Here is a 21,215-nt window from a genome sequence, read left to right on the forward strand (position 1 = left end):
CCTCCAGCTCTTCCGCGCCCAAGTGGTAGTGGGGCTGCTGCCCGCGACCCTCGCCGGCCTGCCTTCCTCATGATGGGCTCCGTGCTGCCGGCCGAAGCGCTGGTCCTGAAAGGGTCTCTGAAGCCCCCCAGCCTCTCCTTGGCCGAAGTGATCACGTCGGATATCCTGCACAGCTTTCTCTACGGCCGCTGGAGGAACGTGCTGGGGGAGCAGCTGCTGGAGGAGAAGAGCGGAGCTGGGGTCGGGCCGCCGGCGGCGGCCGGGGGTGGCGTTAGCGGCGGCCACGGGAACCCCAAAACGGCCTTCACGGCGGAGGTCCTGGCTCAGTCCTTTTCCGGAGGTGAGTTTTCCCTCTCTTTTCCAACCGTGGTGGGTTTTTTTGAGGGAGGGGGGGACGCTGGGGGGAGAACTAGACTTTGTACGTGTGAATGCTCTGAGCCTTCGCAGGAACGGGTTGGCGGGGGAGGTGGAGGTGGCTGACGCGTGTAAAGGAGAGCTGCAGGATTCTGGAAGCCCGCGTCTCTCTCCTCCTTCGCCTTCGGAGAGGAAACGCCTGGGAGAGGGCTAAGGACCGGGGTCGGACACGTGTGCGCTTCGCCCGGTTTGGACCCTCGCGTCGTGAGAAAGACCTCCGGCGAGGGGTTCTTTCGACTCAGGAAGACGAGCAGGGACACATTTGTCATTTTTTAGGAGATTTTTCGTGGCCCCAATGCCCTCCTCCTCTGAATTGTACTAGAGACCCGGGTTGTGTGTATCCGCATTTCTCTACACGTGTATGTCCTGTTCTTAGTCTGTGTGCGCATCTGGGTGTTTTAGAGGTCCAGGATTTGCCACAAATCATGCATGCGGGTATGCCAAGTTTAAAAGAGACGACTTAAAAGAATTAAAATTAAAACCTAACGTTGAAATCGCCACCGCCTTCCCCAAGCCACACCAGACCCGCGTTGGGGCTACCAAACGAAGTTCACACAACCTTGAAATCCTGAATCCGCCCTCCTCCCTCCCGGAAAACCATCCAAAATACAGACTGCACAATGCCCCACCAACTCCATCATGGTTTAGTTTACATAAAAGCCTAATTCACACAACCACTTGACACAGGAATGAAGCCATTTGAAGCCATTCTTGCGTGAATCCTGCCTTTCTCTCTCTCTCTCTCCTTCCCCTCCCCGATCAAATCCGGAGCAGCAACTTCTGATCTACCGGATCCTCTCAGCAAAAGTGTTTATTTTTTATATATAAAAAAGAAGCAGCACAAATTTCGTCTTAATTCTTTAGCTTCTGTTTAATGGCTGAAGCTTCACTCTATCCTGACTGTGTTTAACACTGACCAAAACTTTTCCTCCCTCTCTTTTTTTTTTTTTTGTATCCCCTCTTCAAGATCTTTCCTTTCTGCCACTTCTAACCTGATTAAGCTCAGATTGCGAGGTGCTTTTGTCCCAAAGGTTTCAATAAATAAATAATAACCCTCATAATAATCCTCCTTTTTATGGCTTTTCCCACTCAAGTTTTCCCTTCGATGTCTCTTCCTGCCTTCATTTTTTTTTTCTTTTGCAAAAGCCCTGGGCATTTAAAGGCTTATTAGGCGTGTAATAGCAGTTGACTGATTTCAAAAAAAGGTTTTAAATTCATTTAGTTAACTTGAGCCTGACCTTAAAGGGGTGGGTGGGTGGGGGAGCGCGTTCCCACTTAAACTGAGAAACTTTTTAAAAGTTGCTGGGACCATTTTTCTTTTCTTTAACCTGTCTCAAGTCCTTACTCTTCATTCATCAAACTCCCGGACGAGCAAAATTCTCTTTCCCTATTGGCATTTGGGATTCCCTGGTCTTTGTCCACCCCGCCCCGCCTCACCCCAAAAGATTACTGTTCCTTTCTTAATCTACCGTGAAAACTCCATTCTGTCTCCTTTGAAAAGATGTCGCCCCGCTAATCTTTCCCATTTTGTCGCCAGAAATTCCTGCGCCTTTTAAAACAAGTTTCTTAAGCCATTCAGTTCTCCCCAGTATTGGCCGACAGCATTCTCTAAAGGCTAATGAATTTAGAATTAGCCATTTTCCTTCTAAGGGTCTTGAATGAATGCGGATCACTTTAAACAGCGTGACAAATTGCTTTATGCAATGCTGTGGCACCATTTAACCTCACACTCTTCGCTTTTTAAAGATTTTCCATCTCTCTCTCTCTCTCTCTCTCTCTCTCTCTCTCTCTCTCTCTCTCTCTCTCTCTCTCTCTCTCTCCCTCCTTCTCTCCCTCTCTCCCTCCCAAGTTCTTTCTTGAGCCATCTTAACAAGGTAGCCTTGTTGCGGTTGTCTTATTTTTAAAGTCCGGTTCCTTGTTCCACTTTTCCTGGGAAGAGGGGTGGCAAAATGAACTGGTGCAGAGCCCCAGGTGTCAAAGAGAGAGAGAGCGGGAGGGATGGAGAGAGAGAGAGAGAGAGACAGAGGCAAAAAGAGAAGGAGAGAGAAAGAGAGAGAGGGAGGAAGAGAGAGAGAGAGAGGAAAAGAGACAAAAAGAGAGAGAGAGAAAGAGAGAGAGAGAGAGAGAGAAAGAGAGGGGGGAGGGAGAGAGAGAGTGGAAAAGAGGCAAAAAGAGGGAGAGAGAAAGAAAAAGAGAGAGAGAGAGAATGAATAGAGGGGAAAAAATTAATCTTAAGGATGCCACAGGTTTCAATCTTGCAGAAGCCCCGCACACATGGAGTTGGGTGTTGCCTGGTTTGTTTCTTTAGCTTCAAATACAGTGTGGGTGTATTTGCTTTTCAGCAAGGGTGGGGGGTGTTTAGCTCTCTCTTAGAAAGCCCACAGAGAGGTAAAAAGGGCGAACAGTGGAGACAGAAAATTTCGGTGTGTGCAAAAAAAAGAAAAGAAAAAAATGGACACTAATTTAAAATCCTTTTTTTTTTTTTTTTGGAGTTGGATAGATGCATTTGGAGAAAAAGACCCTATAGGAGCAAACAAGGAGATCTCAAATTCGACGTCTGATGATTGACACCCCATGCGTCTCAAACGTTAGATTCCCTCGTGCAAATTTTGTCCATTTGACCGCTCACATTTTTCAGATCTCAGTCAGAGAAAACCCACCTGGAGCGTGTGTCGTTTCGGGCTGGGTGCGTGACTTGGCCATAACTTCACAACAAGTGTGTCCTGTATTGTGCATGGCACCCTTACTTCCAACATGGGCACGCAACACAAATCATGTGCCATTTGCAAAAGAGGATGCTGTAGGGCGTATAATTATTTTAGCACCGAGTCTGCCATGATGGAAAGATATTTAGTATATCCTTGAAATTTATACTTTTTTTTTAACACTATATATAAGTGTATTTTTCAGGGTGGTTTCAAAAAGAAGGAGGTCTTGATATACCCCAATAATTGACTTCCAACCAATTATTATTGGCCAATTATTACGCCAATTATTATTGGTGTAAAACAGACTAGCTCCTTATGGCTGGTGTTCCGATACCCGAAAATCAGAGGCGAACATTTAAAAACAAACACTTGGGGCTTTGGGAGAATGAATAAATTAAATTAATTTTGATAGTGGCGGGGTGTGTGTTTGCACTTTGCAATTGTGGGGAAGAGAGTGTGTGGATGTATGTGTTTCTGTGCACGATCCTTACTATACAAGAGACAATGGCTGATGGATGGTTTGCAAACTAATTTTTTGATTGACTGGATTGATTGATTGATTGATTAGGTCGCTCAGAGTTGCCGGGAACTGTGACATAGGCGGCAAATAACTTTGATAATAAAGTACCATTAGTCATAGGCACCTTGGGTGCAATCCCAAAAACATCTGGAGCATCTCTTGAACACCGTCGGCATTGACAAAATCCCCATCGGTCAATTGCCAAAGGCAGCTTTATCAGCAACGGCTTACACCCCGCGACTATATTTGCAACCCCATCAAACATCCGCATCTGCTTGTCCCAGGTCATCGGGAAAGACTCGGTAGCTGGACAAAAATGCCAAACCCAGTCTGAACATCTGGCGGACGGGGCCGCTGACCCTAATAATAAAACTGCCATGAAATCGGTTTTCCATTCCAAGCGTCTACCGCGTCTTACCTCAATAGCTTTCTCCACCTGATTCCTAAGAGGCTGTGATGCTAAATTTCTCTATATTATCTGATAGAATCTTGTCCCAGGTCATCGGGAAAGACTCGGTAGCTGGACAAAAATGCCAAACCCAGTCTGAACATCTGGCGGACGGGGCCACTGACCCTAATAATAAAACTGCCATGAAATCGGTTTTCCATTCCAAGCGTCTACCGCGTCTTACCTCTATAGCTTTCTCCACCTGATTCCTAAGAGGCTGTGATGCTAAATTTCTCTATATTATCTGATAGAATCATAGAATAGGTTCATACAACTGTAATATTACAGTTTCATAATAATATAGGATCATGTAATCATAGATTCATAGAACTAGAGTACCATAGAACCATAGGGTTGGAAGGAACCTTGAAGGTCTTCTAGCCCAACCCAGAACTCTCAGACCATCCTGGACAAATGCCCGGCCAACTTGCTTAATGACATCATAACCGACGGTGCTCGGCTTCAATTCTTCGCCAGCCTGTTTTTGTTAATAGCAACTTTAAGGTGACTTGAGCTTTCCGAAAGATATTTGCAAATGTTTCTCTCCAATCCCTGTCTTAACTCTGTTTGCATTTAATTTTCTCTGGGAAAATAGAACTGTAAAAAGGATTGATTGATTGACTGATTGCCCAAGGTGTTCGCATCTACAATTTAACCAAGAAAGGTGCAAGGAGAACCTTGCTAGTCCGCAAACACACCAGTTTTGTTTTATTTTATTGATTAAATTTATTTGCTGCACCTTTCACCTATAAAGGTACTCTGAGCGGCTTACAGGCGGTAAATAGATCAATAAATAAACTGATCAACATTTTAAAAAAAACTGGAACCAAGCAGAGTGATTAGGAAGAGGGTGAGAATAACTGATGGAGGTTTTATGGGCAAATTCACATCCACCGAACCTTCTTGACCATTAACTCATTAACACAAGCCTCTCCTCCTTGTGCAAGTTGTCTGCATCCAAAATGCATCTGGAAGGTTTTAGGAGTCCCCAAATCTTTAAAAACAACCAAACAAACAACTGCATTTCCCAGTTTGTGTCATGTTGTTGCCAAGAAGCTAATTCCCAGACGATCCCCATTGCTCCCCTAAACTAATATAATTTCTAGTATTTCGATGGAGGATTAAGCTGACTAAAATGCCTTTTTCTTATTGTCGTTGTCGGGGTGGGTGGGTTTGCGTGCATTACTGAAGGTGCAGCTGCCCTGCGCAATTTTAGCAATCAGGGTTTCATCGGCGGGTGCCAAATGAGGTTGTGGCTTGTTCGCCTTCCCCCACAATTGGGAAATGATGGTTTAGATTAGGGATGTCAAATGTCATTTCATTGAGGGCCTCATCAGGATTATGTTTGACCTGGCGGGGGGGGGGGGCTGAGGGGCATTGCTGGGGTGGGCATCATTGGTGTAGGCAGGGGGCACCTGTGGTGGCCCGGGCGGGGCTGGTGGGGGGATTCTCCTGCAGCCCTCTGCCAGCGAAGGCTGCTGGAGGCACCGCACTTGCAAGTCGGTCCTTCGCTATTTCCAGGGTGGCCCCCGCGGGCCAGATCTAAGGACCCCACGGGCCGGATCCTGCCCACGGGCCTTGAGTTTGACGCCCCCTAGTTTAGGTTGTAGGTCAGGGTGCAAACTGGGATTGGTTCGTTAATGCAGGGGTGAAGCCAGGCCAGCTTCTTCGTACAATGGGCAAATCTAGGTAATGATGGTTAATTCGGCAAAACCTGGTTGCGGAGAAACCAGGATAAAAGTGTGTCAATTAAACCCAGAGGAGGGAGGGCAATTTTGTGATGTGACTTGCACTTTTGTGAGCGTTGGTTTTGTTTTTTGTTTTGGTCCGGAATGGGATAGGGACTCCTGCTTGATGAGGGGGTTGGACTAGAAGATCTCGAAGGCCCCTTTCTGTTATTCCGGTGTGTTTAATCTCTCCCTCTCTTACTGATTCTCTTGTTTGCAGAAGTCCAGAAGCTCTCCAGCCTCGTCCTGCCTTCGGAGGTCATCATCGCCCAGAGCTCTATCCCTGGGGAAGGACTGGGCATCTTCTCCAAAACTTGGATCAAAGCCGGCACGGAGATGGGACCTTTTACGGGCCGGATCATCTCCCCCGAACACGTGGACCTGTGCAAGAACAACAGTCTCATGTGGGAGGTAAAGGCAGACTCTGCGCGCGCAAAGAAGGCTCACGGGTTGGGGGCTTCCAGTGACACACCCAGCCTAGAGGCAGTGGTGGGTTTCGATTTTTTTTTACTACCGGTTCTGTGAGTGTGGCTTGGTGGGCGTGGCGTGGCTTGGTGGGTGTGGCTTGGTGGGCGTGGCAGGGGAAGGATACCGTAAAATCTCCATTCCCACCCCAATCCAAGGGAAGGATACTGTAAAATCTCCATTCCCACCCCACTCCAGGGGAAGGATACTGTAAAATCTCCATTCCCACCCCAATCCAAGGGAAGGATACTGTAAAATCCTCATTTCCTCCCGATCAGCTGGGACTCGGGAGGCAGAGAATAGATGGGGGCAGAGCCAGTCAGAATTTTTACTACCGGTTCCCCAAATTACTCAAAAATTCCGCTATCGGTTCTCCAGAACTGGTCAGAACCTGCTGAAACCCACCTCTGCCTATAGGCAGTCCTCGACTCGACTTGTTTAGTGACCGTTCGAAGTTACAAAACCGTTGGGGGGGGAAAAAAAGTGAATTATGACCGTTTTTTTCTCACAACCGCCCTAGCATCCCTGTGTGATCACGTGATCACCATTGACATGCTTGGCAACTGGCATGTACTTACGTCTGTTGCATTGTCGTGTTCAAGTTACGTGATGATCCCCTTTCGCGACCTCCTGACGAGCAAAGTCAAGGCGGACGGCCGATCCACTTAACAACCGTGTGACTCACATCCCCAACTGCACGACTTCCCCACTTAACAACTGAGGCCAAAGTGGTCGTAAAATGGACACAACCCATTTGAACAACCATGTCGATTAGCCAAAGAAAGTTCGGCCTCCGTGGTTGTTAGTAAGTCAAGGACTATCTGTAATTCACCTTTAACCTGCTCAGGAGAGGGTTGGCTCGCCCCTTTCTCACGACATGCTAATCCTGGTTAGTTTTAAACTTGGTTACTTTGGTGTTGGGCAGGTTTTCAGAACCCCAGCCTGTATGTTTGTAAAATTTATTGGCCATCCCTATTGCCACAGAGTGGGATGTGGTGGCTCAGTGGCTAAGACGCTGAGCTTGTTGACCATAAGGTCGGCAGTTCGGCGGTTCGAATCCCTAGCGCCACGTAATGGGGTGAGCTCCCGTGACTCGTCCCAGCTTCTGCCAACCTAGCAGTTCGAAAGCACTTTAAAAATGCGAGTAGAAAAACAGGGACCACCTTTGGTGGGAAGGTCACAGCGTTCCGTGCGCCTTTGGCGTTGAGTCATGCCGGCCACATAACCACGGGGACGTCTTCGGACAGCACTGGCTCTTCTGCTTTGAAACGGAGATGAGCAGCACCCCCTAGAGTCAGGAACGACTAGCACGTATGTGCGAGAGGAACCTTTACCTTTACAAAGTAACTTTGGGCAGCTTTGGTTATTTACGGGTGGCTCCTTCTGCGCTCCTGCCCGAAAACAGGTAAAATCCTCAACGATAAATATTAATGTTAGGTTGCGAACCCTTAAGCTAGGAAAAAGAGGCTGAATTCAGGAAGCCAAGCCGGCTAAAAAGAAACCAAGGTTAAAACCAGCCCGGCTTGAATGAAATTTTTGTTACCTGCCTTGAGAAAAACGGAGCTGAATGTGTGTTTTAAGCTGCCATTAGAGGCATAATGGTGCCTTTCTAATTTTTTCTTTATTCAAAACTCCATAAATGAAGGCAAATGACAGCTATTCAACCCAGGGAATAAAGGAAGCTGCCTATTAGGCTCAAGGTTTTTTTTTTCTTTCCTGCCTCGCACTTCAGTTCATTCTTTATCTATTGGGTGGGAGATGCACACCTATAAATACAGGAATTTAAATTTGTATGTATTTTTTTGCAGTTGCTGTTTTTTCCTCCCCTCTTTCCCCCCCCCCAAAAAAAAAGCTTTCCCTACTTTTGCAAGTAACCAGCCTTGGCGAGTTCCATTTTTTTTTTTTTTTTAAAAAGTAATTTTTTCACGAATGCATCATCATGTGCGACGGAGGGCTTTTCGTGTGCGATTTGATTTGAAAGAGGGCATAAGCCTATTTTCTGGATGTTTCCTGTTTGATTGGCAAAGTGTGAAACTGAAGACATTTCTTCCCTCTCGCGCGCTTGAATTCTTCCGAGGCAGCCTTTTTTTTTTTTTTTTGCAAAGCCCACGTAGGATATTCTGCAGCTTCCTTCCTTCTCTCATTCTCCTTCCTTCCTTCCTTTTCCTTCCTTCATGAGTTTTCTTCTCTTTTCTTCTTAACCAATTATCTTCTTTCTTTTTCCTCTTGCGACCTTCCTTCCTTCCTTCTCTCATTTTCCTTCCTTCCTTCCTTTTCCTTCCTTCATGAGTTTCCTTCTCTTTTTTTCTTAGCCAATTATCTTCTTTCTTTTTCCTCTTGTGACCTTCCTTCCTTCCTTCTCTCATTCTCCTTCCTTCCTTCCTTTTCCTTCCTTCATGAGTTTTCTTCTCTTTTCTTCTTAGCTAATCCCTCGCATCCTGGACATAAACTGTTTCAACTCCTACCCTCAAAACGACGCTATAGAGCACTGCACACCAGAACAACTAGACGCAAGAACAGTTTTTTCCCGAAGGCCATCACTCTGCTAAACAAATAATTCCCTCAACACTGTCAGACTATTTACTGAATCTGCACTACTATTAATCGTTTCATAGTTCCCATCACCAATCTCTTTCCACTTATGACTGTATGACTATAACTTGTTGCTGGCAATCCTTATGATTTATATTGATATATTGATCATCAATTGTGTTGTAAATGTTGTACCTTGATGAACGTATCTTTTCTTTTATGTACACTGAGAGCATATGCACCAAGACAAATTCCTTGTGTGTCCAACCACACTTGGCCAATAAAATTCTATTCTATTCTATTCTATTCTATTCTATTCTATTCTATTCTATTCTATTCTATTCTAATTATCTTCTTTCTTTTTCCTCTTTGTGAGTTTTCTTCTCCTTTCTTTCTTTCTTTCTTTCTTTCTTTCTTTCTTTCTTTCTTTCTTTCTTTCTTTCTTTCTTCTCCTTCCTTCCTTCCTTCCTTCCTTCCTTCCCGAGTTTTCTTCTCTTTTCCTCTTAGCCAATGACCACTTTTCTTTTTCCTCTTTGTGAGTTTTCTTTTTCTTTATTTCTCCTTACATGTTTTCTTCCCTTTTTGCAAGCTTCCTTATCTTTCTTTTTGCTCTCTGCAAGTTTTCCAATTGAGAGAGAGAGAGAGAGAGAGAGAGAGAGAGAGAGAGAGATATTCCTAAATTAGAAGATACCCCAAATTATTCTTGTGTGGCTCACACAGCAAAGAAAATTTAATCACTGCTCTGCTCACTTGAAACAATGAATAAGATTTTCCTTTATTCTAAACCAGGCTAATCAGGATATCTAGGCATGGATTCTTAGAAGCTCCTGAGAGATTTTTAAAGCCCCTTTTTGGTCTTTAAACAAAGTCATTTCCATCTATTTTCTGCAGTGTTTTTTCATAATCTGATACACCATCTACTCATGTCCAGCAACTTAATTCTCTTTATATCAATATGAACTGGAGATAATCTGGATGTATTCTGGGAACAATGCAGTTACTTGCCATTGCTCATTTGTGAGTCCTGGATTCAGCCTGGGCTCTTTGCATAAAATGAGGCGGTGTGGGATTTTTTTATATGGGGGTAAGGACATAATTTGAAATTGAGATAAGGAGCCATTGGATCAAACCATTTTAAGAATCACGTCAGCAGTAGAAAGAAACTCTGCATTATTCCCCATAATTCCTCAGGCTGGCTGGGGAATTCTGGGAGTTGAAGTCCACCTGTCTTAAATTGCCAAGGGAGAGAAACACTGCTCTAATGGCTACTCAATAAAGTATTATCTATTGAAGATTTCTTTTTAAAAAACAACAGCAACCAACCAGGATTAATCGTTGGGTTTTCTTAACCTCAGGTCTTCAACGAAGATGGGACAGTTCGATACTTCATTGACGCGAGCCAAGAAGATCATCGCAGTTGGATGACCTACATCAAATGTGCCCGCAACGAACAGGAACAAAATTTGGAAGTGGTCCAGATCGGGAATAGCATCTTCTACAAAGCCATCGAGGTATGAAATGGGGCAGCCCAAATGAAGGGAGGTTCTCGGATACTGACTGCAGGGAGTTGACCACCTCATCTCTGTCTGTATTTTCTTTTATTTCATTTTTATTTTCATAGACCCGTAGAGCTCCAGAACCGTAGATTCATAGAACTACAATATCATAGTAACATAGAATAATAGAACCACAGAGTGCTGCGGTGGCCTAGAGGGGGAGCTCTCGCCTCACAATCAGGAGGCTGTGAGTTCGATCCTGGGTTGAGGCAGATATTTGGGCACACTGAGAATATATCTGCTGAACAAAACTCCGTATTGGTGACAGGAAGGGCATCTGGCCATTAAAACACTATGCTAGCTCCATTCAGTTGCCCAGGCTCCACCACGCAAGGCAGTGGTGGGTTGCTCCCGGTTCGCCCCGGTTCGGGCAAACCGGTAGAGGTGGAAGTAGGAGGCTCCACCCACCAGCCTGTGGCCACAAGCGAACCGGTAGCGATGGGTTTTGAAAGCCGCCCCTGCCGCAAGGGATTATGGGGTCGTTAAAAGAAGATGATAGAATGATAGAACCATAGATCCATGGACTTATAGAATCATAGAACTTAGATTCATAGAACTATAATATAGAATAGAATGGAATTCTTTATTGGCCAAGCGTGATTGGACACACAAGGAATTTGTCTTTGGTGCATATGCTCCCAGTGTACATAAAAAGATACATTCGTCAAGAATCATAATGATAATCATAGGGTACAAATAAGCAATCAAATCATATTAGGAAACAGTCAATATAAATCGTAAGGATACAAGCAAGGTTACAGTCATACAGTCATAAGTGGGAGGAGATGGGTGATGGGAATGATGAGAAGATTAATAGTAGTGCAGATTTAGTAACTAATTTGACAGTGTGGAGGGAATTATTTGTTTAGCAGAGTGATGGCGTTTGGGAAAAAACTCTCCTTGTGTCTAGTTGTTCTGGTGTGCAGTGCTCTATAATGTCGTTTTGAGGGTAGGAGTTGAAACAGTTTATGTCCAGGATGCGAGGGGTCTGTAAATATTTTCACAACCCTTTAATATCACCGTTTCATAATAATATACTCATATAACCATAGACTCATATATTCATAGATGTACTTATAGAATCATAAGGTTGAAAGGAACACATCCCTGGGCAACTTGCTTAATGACATCATGTTTCACTTAACACCACGCGATTTGCTTAACAACCGCCGTAAAGGTTGTCAGAAAACCGGCTCCAACTGGACTTTCCACCACGATGGCATACCATAAAATTTCCAGTCCCGGTTATGGCTCTAAGTCAAGGAGGGCTACCTGCATTTACAGAAAATAGCTTCATTTTCTTTCATATGCCGTTAATTTCTCATCCTAAAACAGGGGTCTCCCAACCTTGGCCGCTTTAAGACAAAGCTGGCTGGGGAATTCTGGGAGTTGAAGTCCACAAAGCGGCCAAGGTTGGAGACCCCTGTTCTAAAAGAGCCTCTTTTGGCTACATCCCCCTCCCCAAAAAGGCTGGGGTTTTTAAACCGTTTCGAAAGGCGTGTTTTTAAACTTGAGTTCGGGCTGAAGAAGCAAAGCAAGCAAGCCCACATCCAAGTTTGCTTTGCTAAGCGACAATTTGCCGTTTTAAAAAAAAAAAAAAAGGAAGGAAGTTTACGGAAAAAAACAACAACAACCCCATGATCTCTGGGCGTCATAATTTCCCTCTGCTCGTTGTGAGCCTAGCTTTTGAGAACGGCACTTTAAAGCCTCCGTTGATCGATTTAACAACCTTAATGGCTCTGAGCTTTTGCAGCTTGAAAAATGCTAAAATTCCCGGCCACGCAAAAGAGCGACGCGCCCACCCACTAACAGGTTGCGATGTTTGTGGCGCCTCCTCGCGCGTCCTCAATCTATGTGATTCCGCGCCGCGCATGAACTAAGTACTGTTATTACGGGGTGGCGCGTTTCTTTTATGGCTCAGGTTGGACTACCTAATGGGAAAAATAACAGTTAAGATTCTCACTCAAGACTCTTCGGAAGGAGGTGGGGGGGGGAAACACCCACCCAAGTCTATCTATCTATCTATCTCTTTTTTCCCCCCTTCTCTTTTCTTTTTTAGAGGTTTTCAAATGCTTGTTGATGGCGGCTGGCGGCTTATTTCTTTGGCAACCCACACACAAAAAAAGGGAGATAATGACAGCGGTGCGACGCTGTCAAAGAGAGCAAACAAGAAAATAGGACAGAGGGCAGACAGGTGAAGCTGTCAGGACCTTAAGCCATCAGCAAAAATCCTCTTTTTAAAAAAAAAAAGGAAGGAAGTTTACGGAAAAAAACAACAACAACCCCATGATCTCTGGGCGTCATAATTTCCCTCTGCTCGTTGTGAGCCTAGCTTTTGAGAACGGCACTTTAAAGCCTCCGTTGATCGATTTAACAACCTTAATGGCTCTGAGCTTTTGCAGCTTGAAAAATGCTAAAATTCCCGGCCACGCAAAAGAGCGACGCGCCCACCCACTAACAGGTTGCGATGTTTGTGGCGCCTCCTCGCGCGTCCTCAATCTATGTGATTCCGCGCCGCGCATGAACTAAGTACTGTTATTACGGGGTGGCGCGTTTCTTTTATGGCTCAGGTTGGACTACCTAATGGGAAAAATAACAGTTAAGATTCTCACTCAAGACTCTTCGGAAGGAGGTGGGGGGGGGAAACACCCACCCAAGTCTATCTATCTATCTATCTCTTTTTTCCCCCCTTCTCTTTTCTTTTTTAGAGGTTTTCAAATGCTTGTTGATGGCGGCTGGCGGCTTATTTCTTTGGCAACCCACACACAAAAAAAGGGAGATAATGACAGCGGTGCGACGCTGTCAAAGAGAGCAAACAAGAAAATAGGACAGAGGGCAGACAGGTGAAGCTGTCAGGACCTTAAGCCATCAGCAAAAATCCTCTTTTTAAAAAAGAAAAGAAAAGAAATTGTTGCCATCTAACTCCTGACAATTACAGTAGAGATATTTGCTTCTAATAGGTGTAAAATCACAGGAAGGATTTGACCCCTATTAGAAGTTGCGGTGTTTGTCATTTCCACACGCAAACCCTCCACAAACACACACACACACTCCTCACACATTGTGGCTTGCTGCCTGCAGCTCATGTAAACACCTGTATTAAAAACCAATTAACAGAAACAGCCCCCCCTACCCTTTCCTCCCAAAAGTACAGTACTTCTCTGCAGCGTGAAAAATTAAATCCCATTTAATGCTCGGGATGGTTTTCGAACCCACAAAATAAATACTTCCCTCCTTACAAGCAACCCGCTTCATTAGAGCTAAACGTTCGAAACTGATTTAATTAATCAGCTCGGCATTTGCGGTCCTAATTTTTATTTTTTATTTTTTTTTAAGCCGTAGGTGCTTTCGAAGGGCCGAGCGGGAATCGCAGCGACGGCTGGCTTCCCAGGTGCCCCCTAGCTGCCTTTGGCTAATTTTTTAAAGATATAATTATCATCAAAAGGTTTAAACGGGAAGGAGGAAACCACACGCCGGCTGCGATTTTGATCTTGCTTTTTTCAGTAGGTGTCCTTAGAGCCATGATGGCGAAACTATGGCCCGTGTGCCACAGGTGGCACGCGAAGCCATATCTGTGGGCACATGAGCGTTGCCCTAGCTCAGCCCCAGCATGTATGCGCGCCAGGTAGCTGATTTTTGGGCCTTCTGGAAGTCAGAAACGGGCTGTTTCCGGCCTCCGGGGAGGGCCTCCACACTCCCCCGTGCTCCCCCAGATTTTGGCACGCGACGGTTCGCCATCACTGCCTTAGAGGATCGAAACAGTGGCTATACTGTAGGTAGGCCTTGACTTACGACCACGATTGAGCCCAAAATTTATGCCGCTACGTGAAACATTTGTTAAGTGCGTTTTGGCCCATTCTACGGCCTTCCTTGCCACCGTTGTTAAGGGAACCGTCGCAGTTCTTCAGCTAGTAACACGGTTGAGGGCAGCACCGCGAAGTTTTTATCGGTTTGGGCGGTCATGGTTCAAGGTTGGGGGAGGTTTTCTCTTGAACGATGCAACTGGTCTCCATCGCACGTTCTTAGGAAAGGACCAACAGAGTCAACCCTATTCTGTCTACTCTCCTCTCTCTCCAGATGATCCCACCAGATCAAGAATTGCTGGTTTGGTATGGAAATTCTCACAACACCTTTTTGGGGATTCCTGGTGTCCTGGGACTCGAAGAGGAACAAAAGAAGAACAAACACGGTGAGGAGATGGCTAGAGTCTTTTGGCGTTGGCAAGATCTTCCTGGGTCATATCGCCTGGAAGACTCTTGCTTGACCGCTTGGTTTGACGCCTTCCTAGGCGTCCAGGACATCCCATCTGTCATGACATCAGCACGCCAATATAGCACCAATGACGCCCTCGGCATCCCTCGTACTTAAGGCTTTGATGATAGAGACAAACTACAGTCCTGTAGATGATGGATGCAAAGGAGCTGAGGGTTGTAGGGATAACCCAGGTCCTCTCATGATTAGTCTTGGAGACTTCTCCAGCAGAAGATAGATGAGATGGAAGGTCAGGCAGATAAATCGATAAGATAGACGATTTGGAGGGAGAGAGAGAGATGAAATGGACAGGATAGATAGATAGATAGATAGATAGATAGATAGATAGATAGATAGATAGATAGATAGATAGATAGATATGGATGGAAGATAGACAGACACACACAGAGAGACTGATAGATGTTAGATGATAGAAGATAGATAGTCATTAAATAATTAGAGATAGATATAGATATATATATGGTAGATAGATATTAGATAATAGATATTAGATAATTAGATAAATATTAGATAATTAGAGATAGATATAGATAGATATGTTAGGTATTAGATAGATAGATAGATAGATAGATAGATAGATAGATAGATAGATAGTTAGATAGATAGATAATTAGAGATAGATGTTGGATAATTAGAGATAGACAAACAGACAGACAGACTGATAGATGTCAGATGATAGATAGATAGATATTAGATAATTAGAGATATAGATAGATATACAGTAGATATTAGATAGATAAGTAATAGATTAGATAGATACATATTAGATAATTAGAGATAGATGTTAGATAGATAATTAGAGATAGACAGACAGACACAGACTGATAGATGTTAGATGATAGATATTAGATATATAATTAGAGATATAGATAGATATACAGTAGATAGATAAATATTAGATAATTAGATATATATTAGATAATTAGAGATAGATTTGGATATATGTTAGGTAGATAATAGATAGATAGACAGACAGGCAGACAGACAGACAGAGCGGTATGGATGGAGAGAGAGAGAGAGGGAGAGAGGAGTGGATGGATAGACACCTCCAGACTTCTCCCAATGGCCAAATCTAATCTCTCGGTTTCTGAGGAGCATTCTTGATTTCCAAGAGAGCCCAGGGCTCTCGTGGCATCATGGGCACAGCAGCGGCGACCTCCCCCAAACCCCCATCGGTAGAAAGGTCCTTCTTATTCCTCCTCTTCCTTCCTTCCTTCCTTCCTTCCTTTCTCCCCCCACCCCAGAGGACTTCCACCTGGTCGAAGGCGGGGTCAACACGGTGGGCCGCATGCGCTGCGTCATCTGCCACCGCGGCTTCAACTCCCGCAGCAACCTGCGTTCCCACATGCGGATCCACACCCTGGACAAGCCCTTCATCTGCCGCTTCTGCAACCGCCGCTTCAGCCAGTCCTCCACCTTGCGCAACCACGTCCGCCTGCACACCGGAGAGCGGCCTTACAAGTGCCAAGTCTGCCAAAGCGCCTACTCGCAGCTGGCCGGCCTCCGGGCGCACCAGAAAAGCGCCCGCCACCGTCCTCCCAACGGGGCCTTGCAACCGCACTCGCCCGCCTTGCCCGTGGCGCATCCCACGGCTCTTGGACACCACATCCCCACCATGGTGCTGTGAAGGCCGGGGGGAAGCCCACGCTGCACAATGGGGGTGACTTGTCTCTGTGGCCCCATGGTGTGGTCCCCCCGGTGACCTTGGCTTGCCCCCCGTTGGACACACAAAGTCTGAGTTACTGTACAGCCATCTCGGCTTTGTTCCGGCAAAGCGACGCGGACATAACGGTGCAGAATATCGGGAGAAGATCCGGTTTTTCAGCAGTTTTCTTGTGGGCAGCCAGGCGAGGGAAGGAGTCTGGTCTGTTTTTTGTTTTTTGTTTTTCCAAAAGAGACTTTTTAATTCGGGGGAGGGGGGGAGGATTTGGATCGGTTTTTTTGGGGGGTGGGAGAGGATGAAGGAAGGAGGTTTTTCAAACCCCCCCCTCCGGTTGGGGGACGTGCAGCTGTCGGGGGAAGCAAGTTGTGGTAGAAACGGGACGTCAAAAGAGGAGAGAAAGGGGGAATGGCAAATTGTGGCCCAGCAGTTTCTCCACTCAGGCTTTCCAGAGGCGAGAGGGAAAGGAAGGAAGGAAGGAAGGAAGGAAGGAAAGAAAGAAAGAAAGAAAGAAAGAAAGAAAGAAAGAAAGAAAGAAAGAAAGAAGGAAGTAAAAAAATGGTAAACTGCCCAGAATATCTTGTAAGGGAGATGGGAGCATAGAAATTTAATAAATAAAAAAAGAGAAAAAAAGAAAGAGAAAAAGAAAGAAAGACCCCTAAACCAATGGGGTTGCAATCTAGAATATATCACAGGGCTGATGCTCCTTGCCCGAGTCTAGAGATCATTTCCCAGAAAGAAACAATTAATTTGAGGAAAATTCTGGATTTTGGGCAGCTTGTAAATCCTCCCATCGTTGCTCATTTCCCATTTCAGCCACAAGGGGGAGACTTTCTCTTCTCCCATTTGCAACGTGGGACTAAGGTAGCCCTCCACTCATGAACGTTCATTTAGCCATCATTCAAAGTTACAGCAGCACTGAATAAAGTCTCTTACGACCAGTCCTCGCACTTATGTCCATCGACGTGTCTGATAACCATCCCAGGCGCTTCGCCACCGGCTCACTTTTTACGACGGTCACAGCTGTCTTCCGACCAGCAAAATCAGGGCAGCAAGCCGGATTTGCTTCATGACATGCAATTTGCTTAACGGCCGGTCCCAATTATGGTCGTAAATCGAGGACTACCTGCAGATAACATCAGCCTACTTGGCAGGGGTGTTATATTCCCATGCCCCAAAACACGAGGCCTGCTCTGAAGACTTCCTTCTCTTGCTGGGCCACAGTTCAAAAGAGATTTTTAAACAAATAAATAAAACCAACTTCCTTTCTTCCACTCCAGTCCCCTCCAACTACTAAGCGGGCTGAATCCTGCTTAGCTTCCCATCCCAGTCAAGATGGCTGCACCTCTGCACTGCATTTAATTTAGGTCAACTCAATCGAAAGTCTTTGCAAATGGCTGTCTCCTTTTAAAAATAGTTTTAACCGGTTGCACAATTTTTTTCTGCCTCTCTCCCTGGTGTAAGTTTGTCTGATGGATAAAAAAAACAAAACAGGGGCCCACTCATGTTTAAAATTTAAAGGAAAAAAAAAAGATGTGAAATAAAAACAAAGACATTGTTTTAGGAAAGGATCCTACTCAGCTTTGTATGCTGGGATTGCAACTTTTTTAGGTTTCCCCAGGAAAAAATAATAATAATTGTGCAATTTCTGTCTTTTGTCAAATCAAAAGTTTTGCAAATGCTTGGTACTGACTTCCATCTTCTACATACAGAAGAAACAGCTTCTTTGTCTAATTCCCATTACGGACCTAAAATGGGATTCAGAAATGAACTTTCTATTTTATTTTATTTTTTTGTAAAATAGACATTTTTAAGAAACGCAAAAGTCCCCGGCTGCTGCTTCGGAAAAAATCTCTCCTGATAAGGATAAATTGTCTTGAGTTGTTATACACAATGGTCACTTTAACCTTGTAGATAAAGATCATGTAAAACAAAAGAAAAAACAAACAAAACCCAACACTTTAATATCAATTATATGATAATTGTATGATGTACACAGCTGTAAATACATAAATATATATATATAAATATATCTTTGTATCGCTCATGCTCTCGTATTCTAAATCAAGAATAATAATAAAAGCATGAACAAAATATGACATGAAATGAAAAGCTTTTTTAGGACGGATAGCTTATAACCGCTGTGTTCTGGGGATAAGGGAACTGGTGATTTCAAGTTTCTAGTCCTCTTTGTTCCATTTGTTGATTTTTCTTTGATTTTTAAGAAAAGCTTACACTCCTTTCACAGATCAGTTTTACAATTTGCTGAAATGTTTCTCAGCCTCAGTAACTTTTAACTCCCAAAATTCACCAGATGGCATGTGTGGACTTCGATTCCCAGAATTCCTCAGCCAGCATGTGCCTCATAATATAATTTGATGTAGAGAAGTGTGTGAACTCTGTCACCGTTGGTTTCCTTTTCTTCACAAAACCTTCCAATTCTCTGATTCCATGAATCTATAAATTTAGGAAATTCAAATTTGCCAATGTAGAGAAGCGTCCCCCCCGCCCCCGTCCTGGATGGACTCTTTCAAAGGACGGAAAGTGGAACTGGGTACACTTAACAACAATTTGTTCAGTGACATTCAAAATTATAAAGGCAATGAAAAAAGTGACTTTATGATTCTTTTTCACACTTATAACCCTAGTGATCAAAACTGAGATGCTCGGCAACTGCTTCATATTTATGAGGTCATGTGATCTTTTTTTGCAAACTTCTGACAAGCTACATTCACTTAACAACTGTGTTACTAACCTAACAACTGGCGGGATTCACTTAACAACTGTGGCGAGGAAGGTCATAAAATGGGGCAAAACTCCCTTAACTCTTTCACTTACCTGCTTAATTCCGCCGCGGGCTTAAAACATACTTATTTAATTGTGCAGGACTGAGCTAGATTTTAAATTTTGGGTTTTAAATTGGGTTTTATTTCTATTTTTAATTGGACGGGCTTTAGAATAAGTTTTTTAAATGTTTTATATTGTATTTATATTCTATTTATCTGTTTTTAGTGCCTGTAAACCGCCCTGAGTCCCTCGGGAGATAGGGCGGTATATAAATATGATTAAATAAATAAATAAATAAATAAATAAATAAAATGTACTTTTAACAGCAGACTTGGGGAAATAAAGCATATCCTCTAAATCGGCACTAGAGGGCGACAGAGCACCGCTTTTAAAATAGGCGCAGAGCCTTCTCCTGGGCTCTGCTAACCCCAAGAGAAAGTTTCTTTCTTATTATTTTATTTTATTTATTTTGTCACGCATATATAAGATTACAGCTAAAAGTATAAACATGATTATGAATACATGAAATGGATATGAATAAATGGGGGCAGTAGGACAGGGGCGGTAGGCATGCAAGGGCACTTATGCAAGCCCCTCTTAGGGATGGGGTTGAGGTCATACGGTCTAAGGCAGGGGTCTCCAACCTTGGCCACTTTAAGACTTGTGGACTTCAATTCCCAGAGTTCATCAGCCAGCTTTGCTGAAGTTGAAGTCCACAAGTCTTAAAGTGGCCAAGGTTGGAGACCCCTGGTCTAAGGTTAAAGTTTTGGGGGTTGCGCGCACACCCCTCTGTGTGGGTGGGTGGGTGGGCTGTGCGCGCAAAACGCAGCCGTTGCAATCGCGGGAAGTCTCGATGACTTAAGAGATGAATCAGAATAGAGCTGGAAGGGACTTTGGAGGTCTTCTAGTCCAGCCCCCCCACCCCCTGCTCCAACAGGAGAACCCTATATATACCATCTCAGACAAATCCAATCTTTTATTTCATTTATTTTATTTATTTATTTATTTAGTCACAACAGTATACACAAGCATCAACATAAAATAACTACATATCATATAAGCATATATATATATATATATATATATATATATATATATATATATATATATATATATATATATATATATGAGCAAAAGTATGCAATGACTATATTAATTTGATATAATGAAAGGAAACGATAGGACAGGAACGGTGGGCACTTTTGTGCTCTTATGCACGCCCCTTATCTTGGACACAGTCACAACAAGACTCTCCAAATTGGGGGGTGGGGGTGAGGCGGGGATTCAGCGCGCCCCTGACCATAATCCAAGGTGCCAGGGGTGGGTTTCAAATTTTTTTACTACCGGTTCTGTGGCTGTGGCTTGGTGGGCGTGGCTTGGTGAGTGTGGCAGGGGAAGGATACTGCAAAATCCCCATTCCCGCCCCAATCCAGGGGAAGGATACTGCAAAATCCCCATTCCCTCCCCAATCCAGGGGAAGGATACTGCAAAATCCCCATTCCCTCCCCACTCCAGGGGAAGGATACTGCAAAATCCCCATTTGGCTGTACACCGCCCTGAGTCCTTCGGGAGAAGGGCGGTATAAAAAATTTAATAAATAAATAAATAAAATTCCCTCCCCAATCCAGGGGAAGGATACTGCAAAATCCCCATTCCCTCCCCATCAGCTGGGACTTGGGGGGGGCAGAGAATAGATGGGGGCAGGGCCAGTCAGAATTTTAACTACCGATTCTCCAAACTCCTCAAAATTCCCGCTACCGGTTCTGGAGAACCGGTCAGAACCTGCTGAAACCCACCTCTGCAAGGTGTCCAATGGCGAGAAGGGTGGCTTAAATGTGTTGTAAATGTTGTACCTTGATGAAGGTATCTTTTCTTTTATGTACACTGAGAGCTTATGCACCAAGACAAATTCCTTCTGTGTCCAATCACACTTGGCCAATAAAGAATTCTATTCTATTCTATTCTATTCTATTCTATTCTATTCTATTCTATGATTCTTGACTGATGTATCTTTTCTTTTATGTACACTGAGAGCTTATGCACCAAGACAAATTCCTTGTGTGTCCAATCACACTTGGCCAATAAAGAATTCTATTCTATTCTATTCTATTCTATTCTATTCTATT

General features: G+C 44.2%; 1 protein-coding gene across 1 annotated transcript; it reads left to right on the top strand.

The window, feature by feature from the left end:
- Window positions 1–72: 72 nt before the first annotated feature.
- Window positions 73–16,526, top strand: PRDM12 (PR/SET domain 12). The gene is made up of 5 exons (XM_058159555.1): window positions 73–340; window positions 6,029–6,228; window positions 10,170–10,325; window positions 14,448–14,559; window positions 15,887–16,526. Exons 1-5 carry the CDS (start codon window positions 73–75, stop codon window positions 16,267–16,269), a joined length of 1,119 nt encoding a protein of 372 aa, XP_058015538.1. The 3' UTR covers window positions 16,270–16,526.
- The last annotated feature ends 4,689 nt before the right edge of the window (window positions 16,527–21,215 follow it).

This window comes from Ahaetulla prasina, chromosome 16 (assembly GCF_028640845.1).
Source record: "Ahaetulla prasina isolate Xishuangbanna chromosome 16, ASM2864084v1, whole genome shotgun sequence".
Lineage (NCBI taxonomy): Eukaryota > Metazoa > Chordata > Lepidosauria > Squamata > Colubridae > Ahaetulla > Ahaetulla prasina.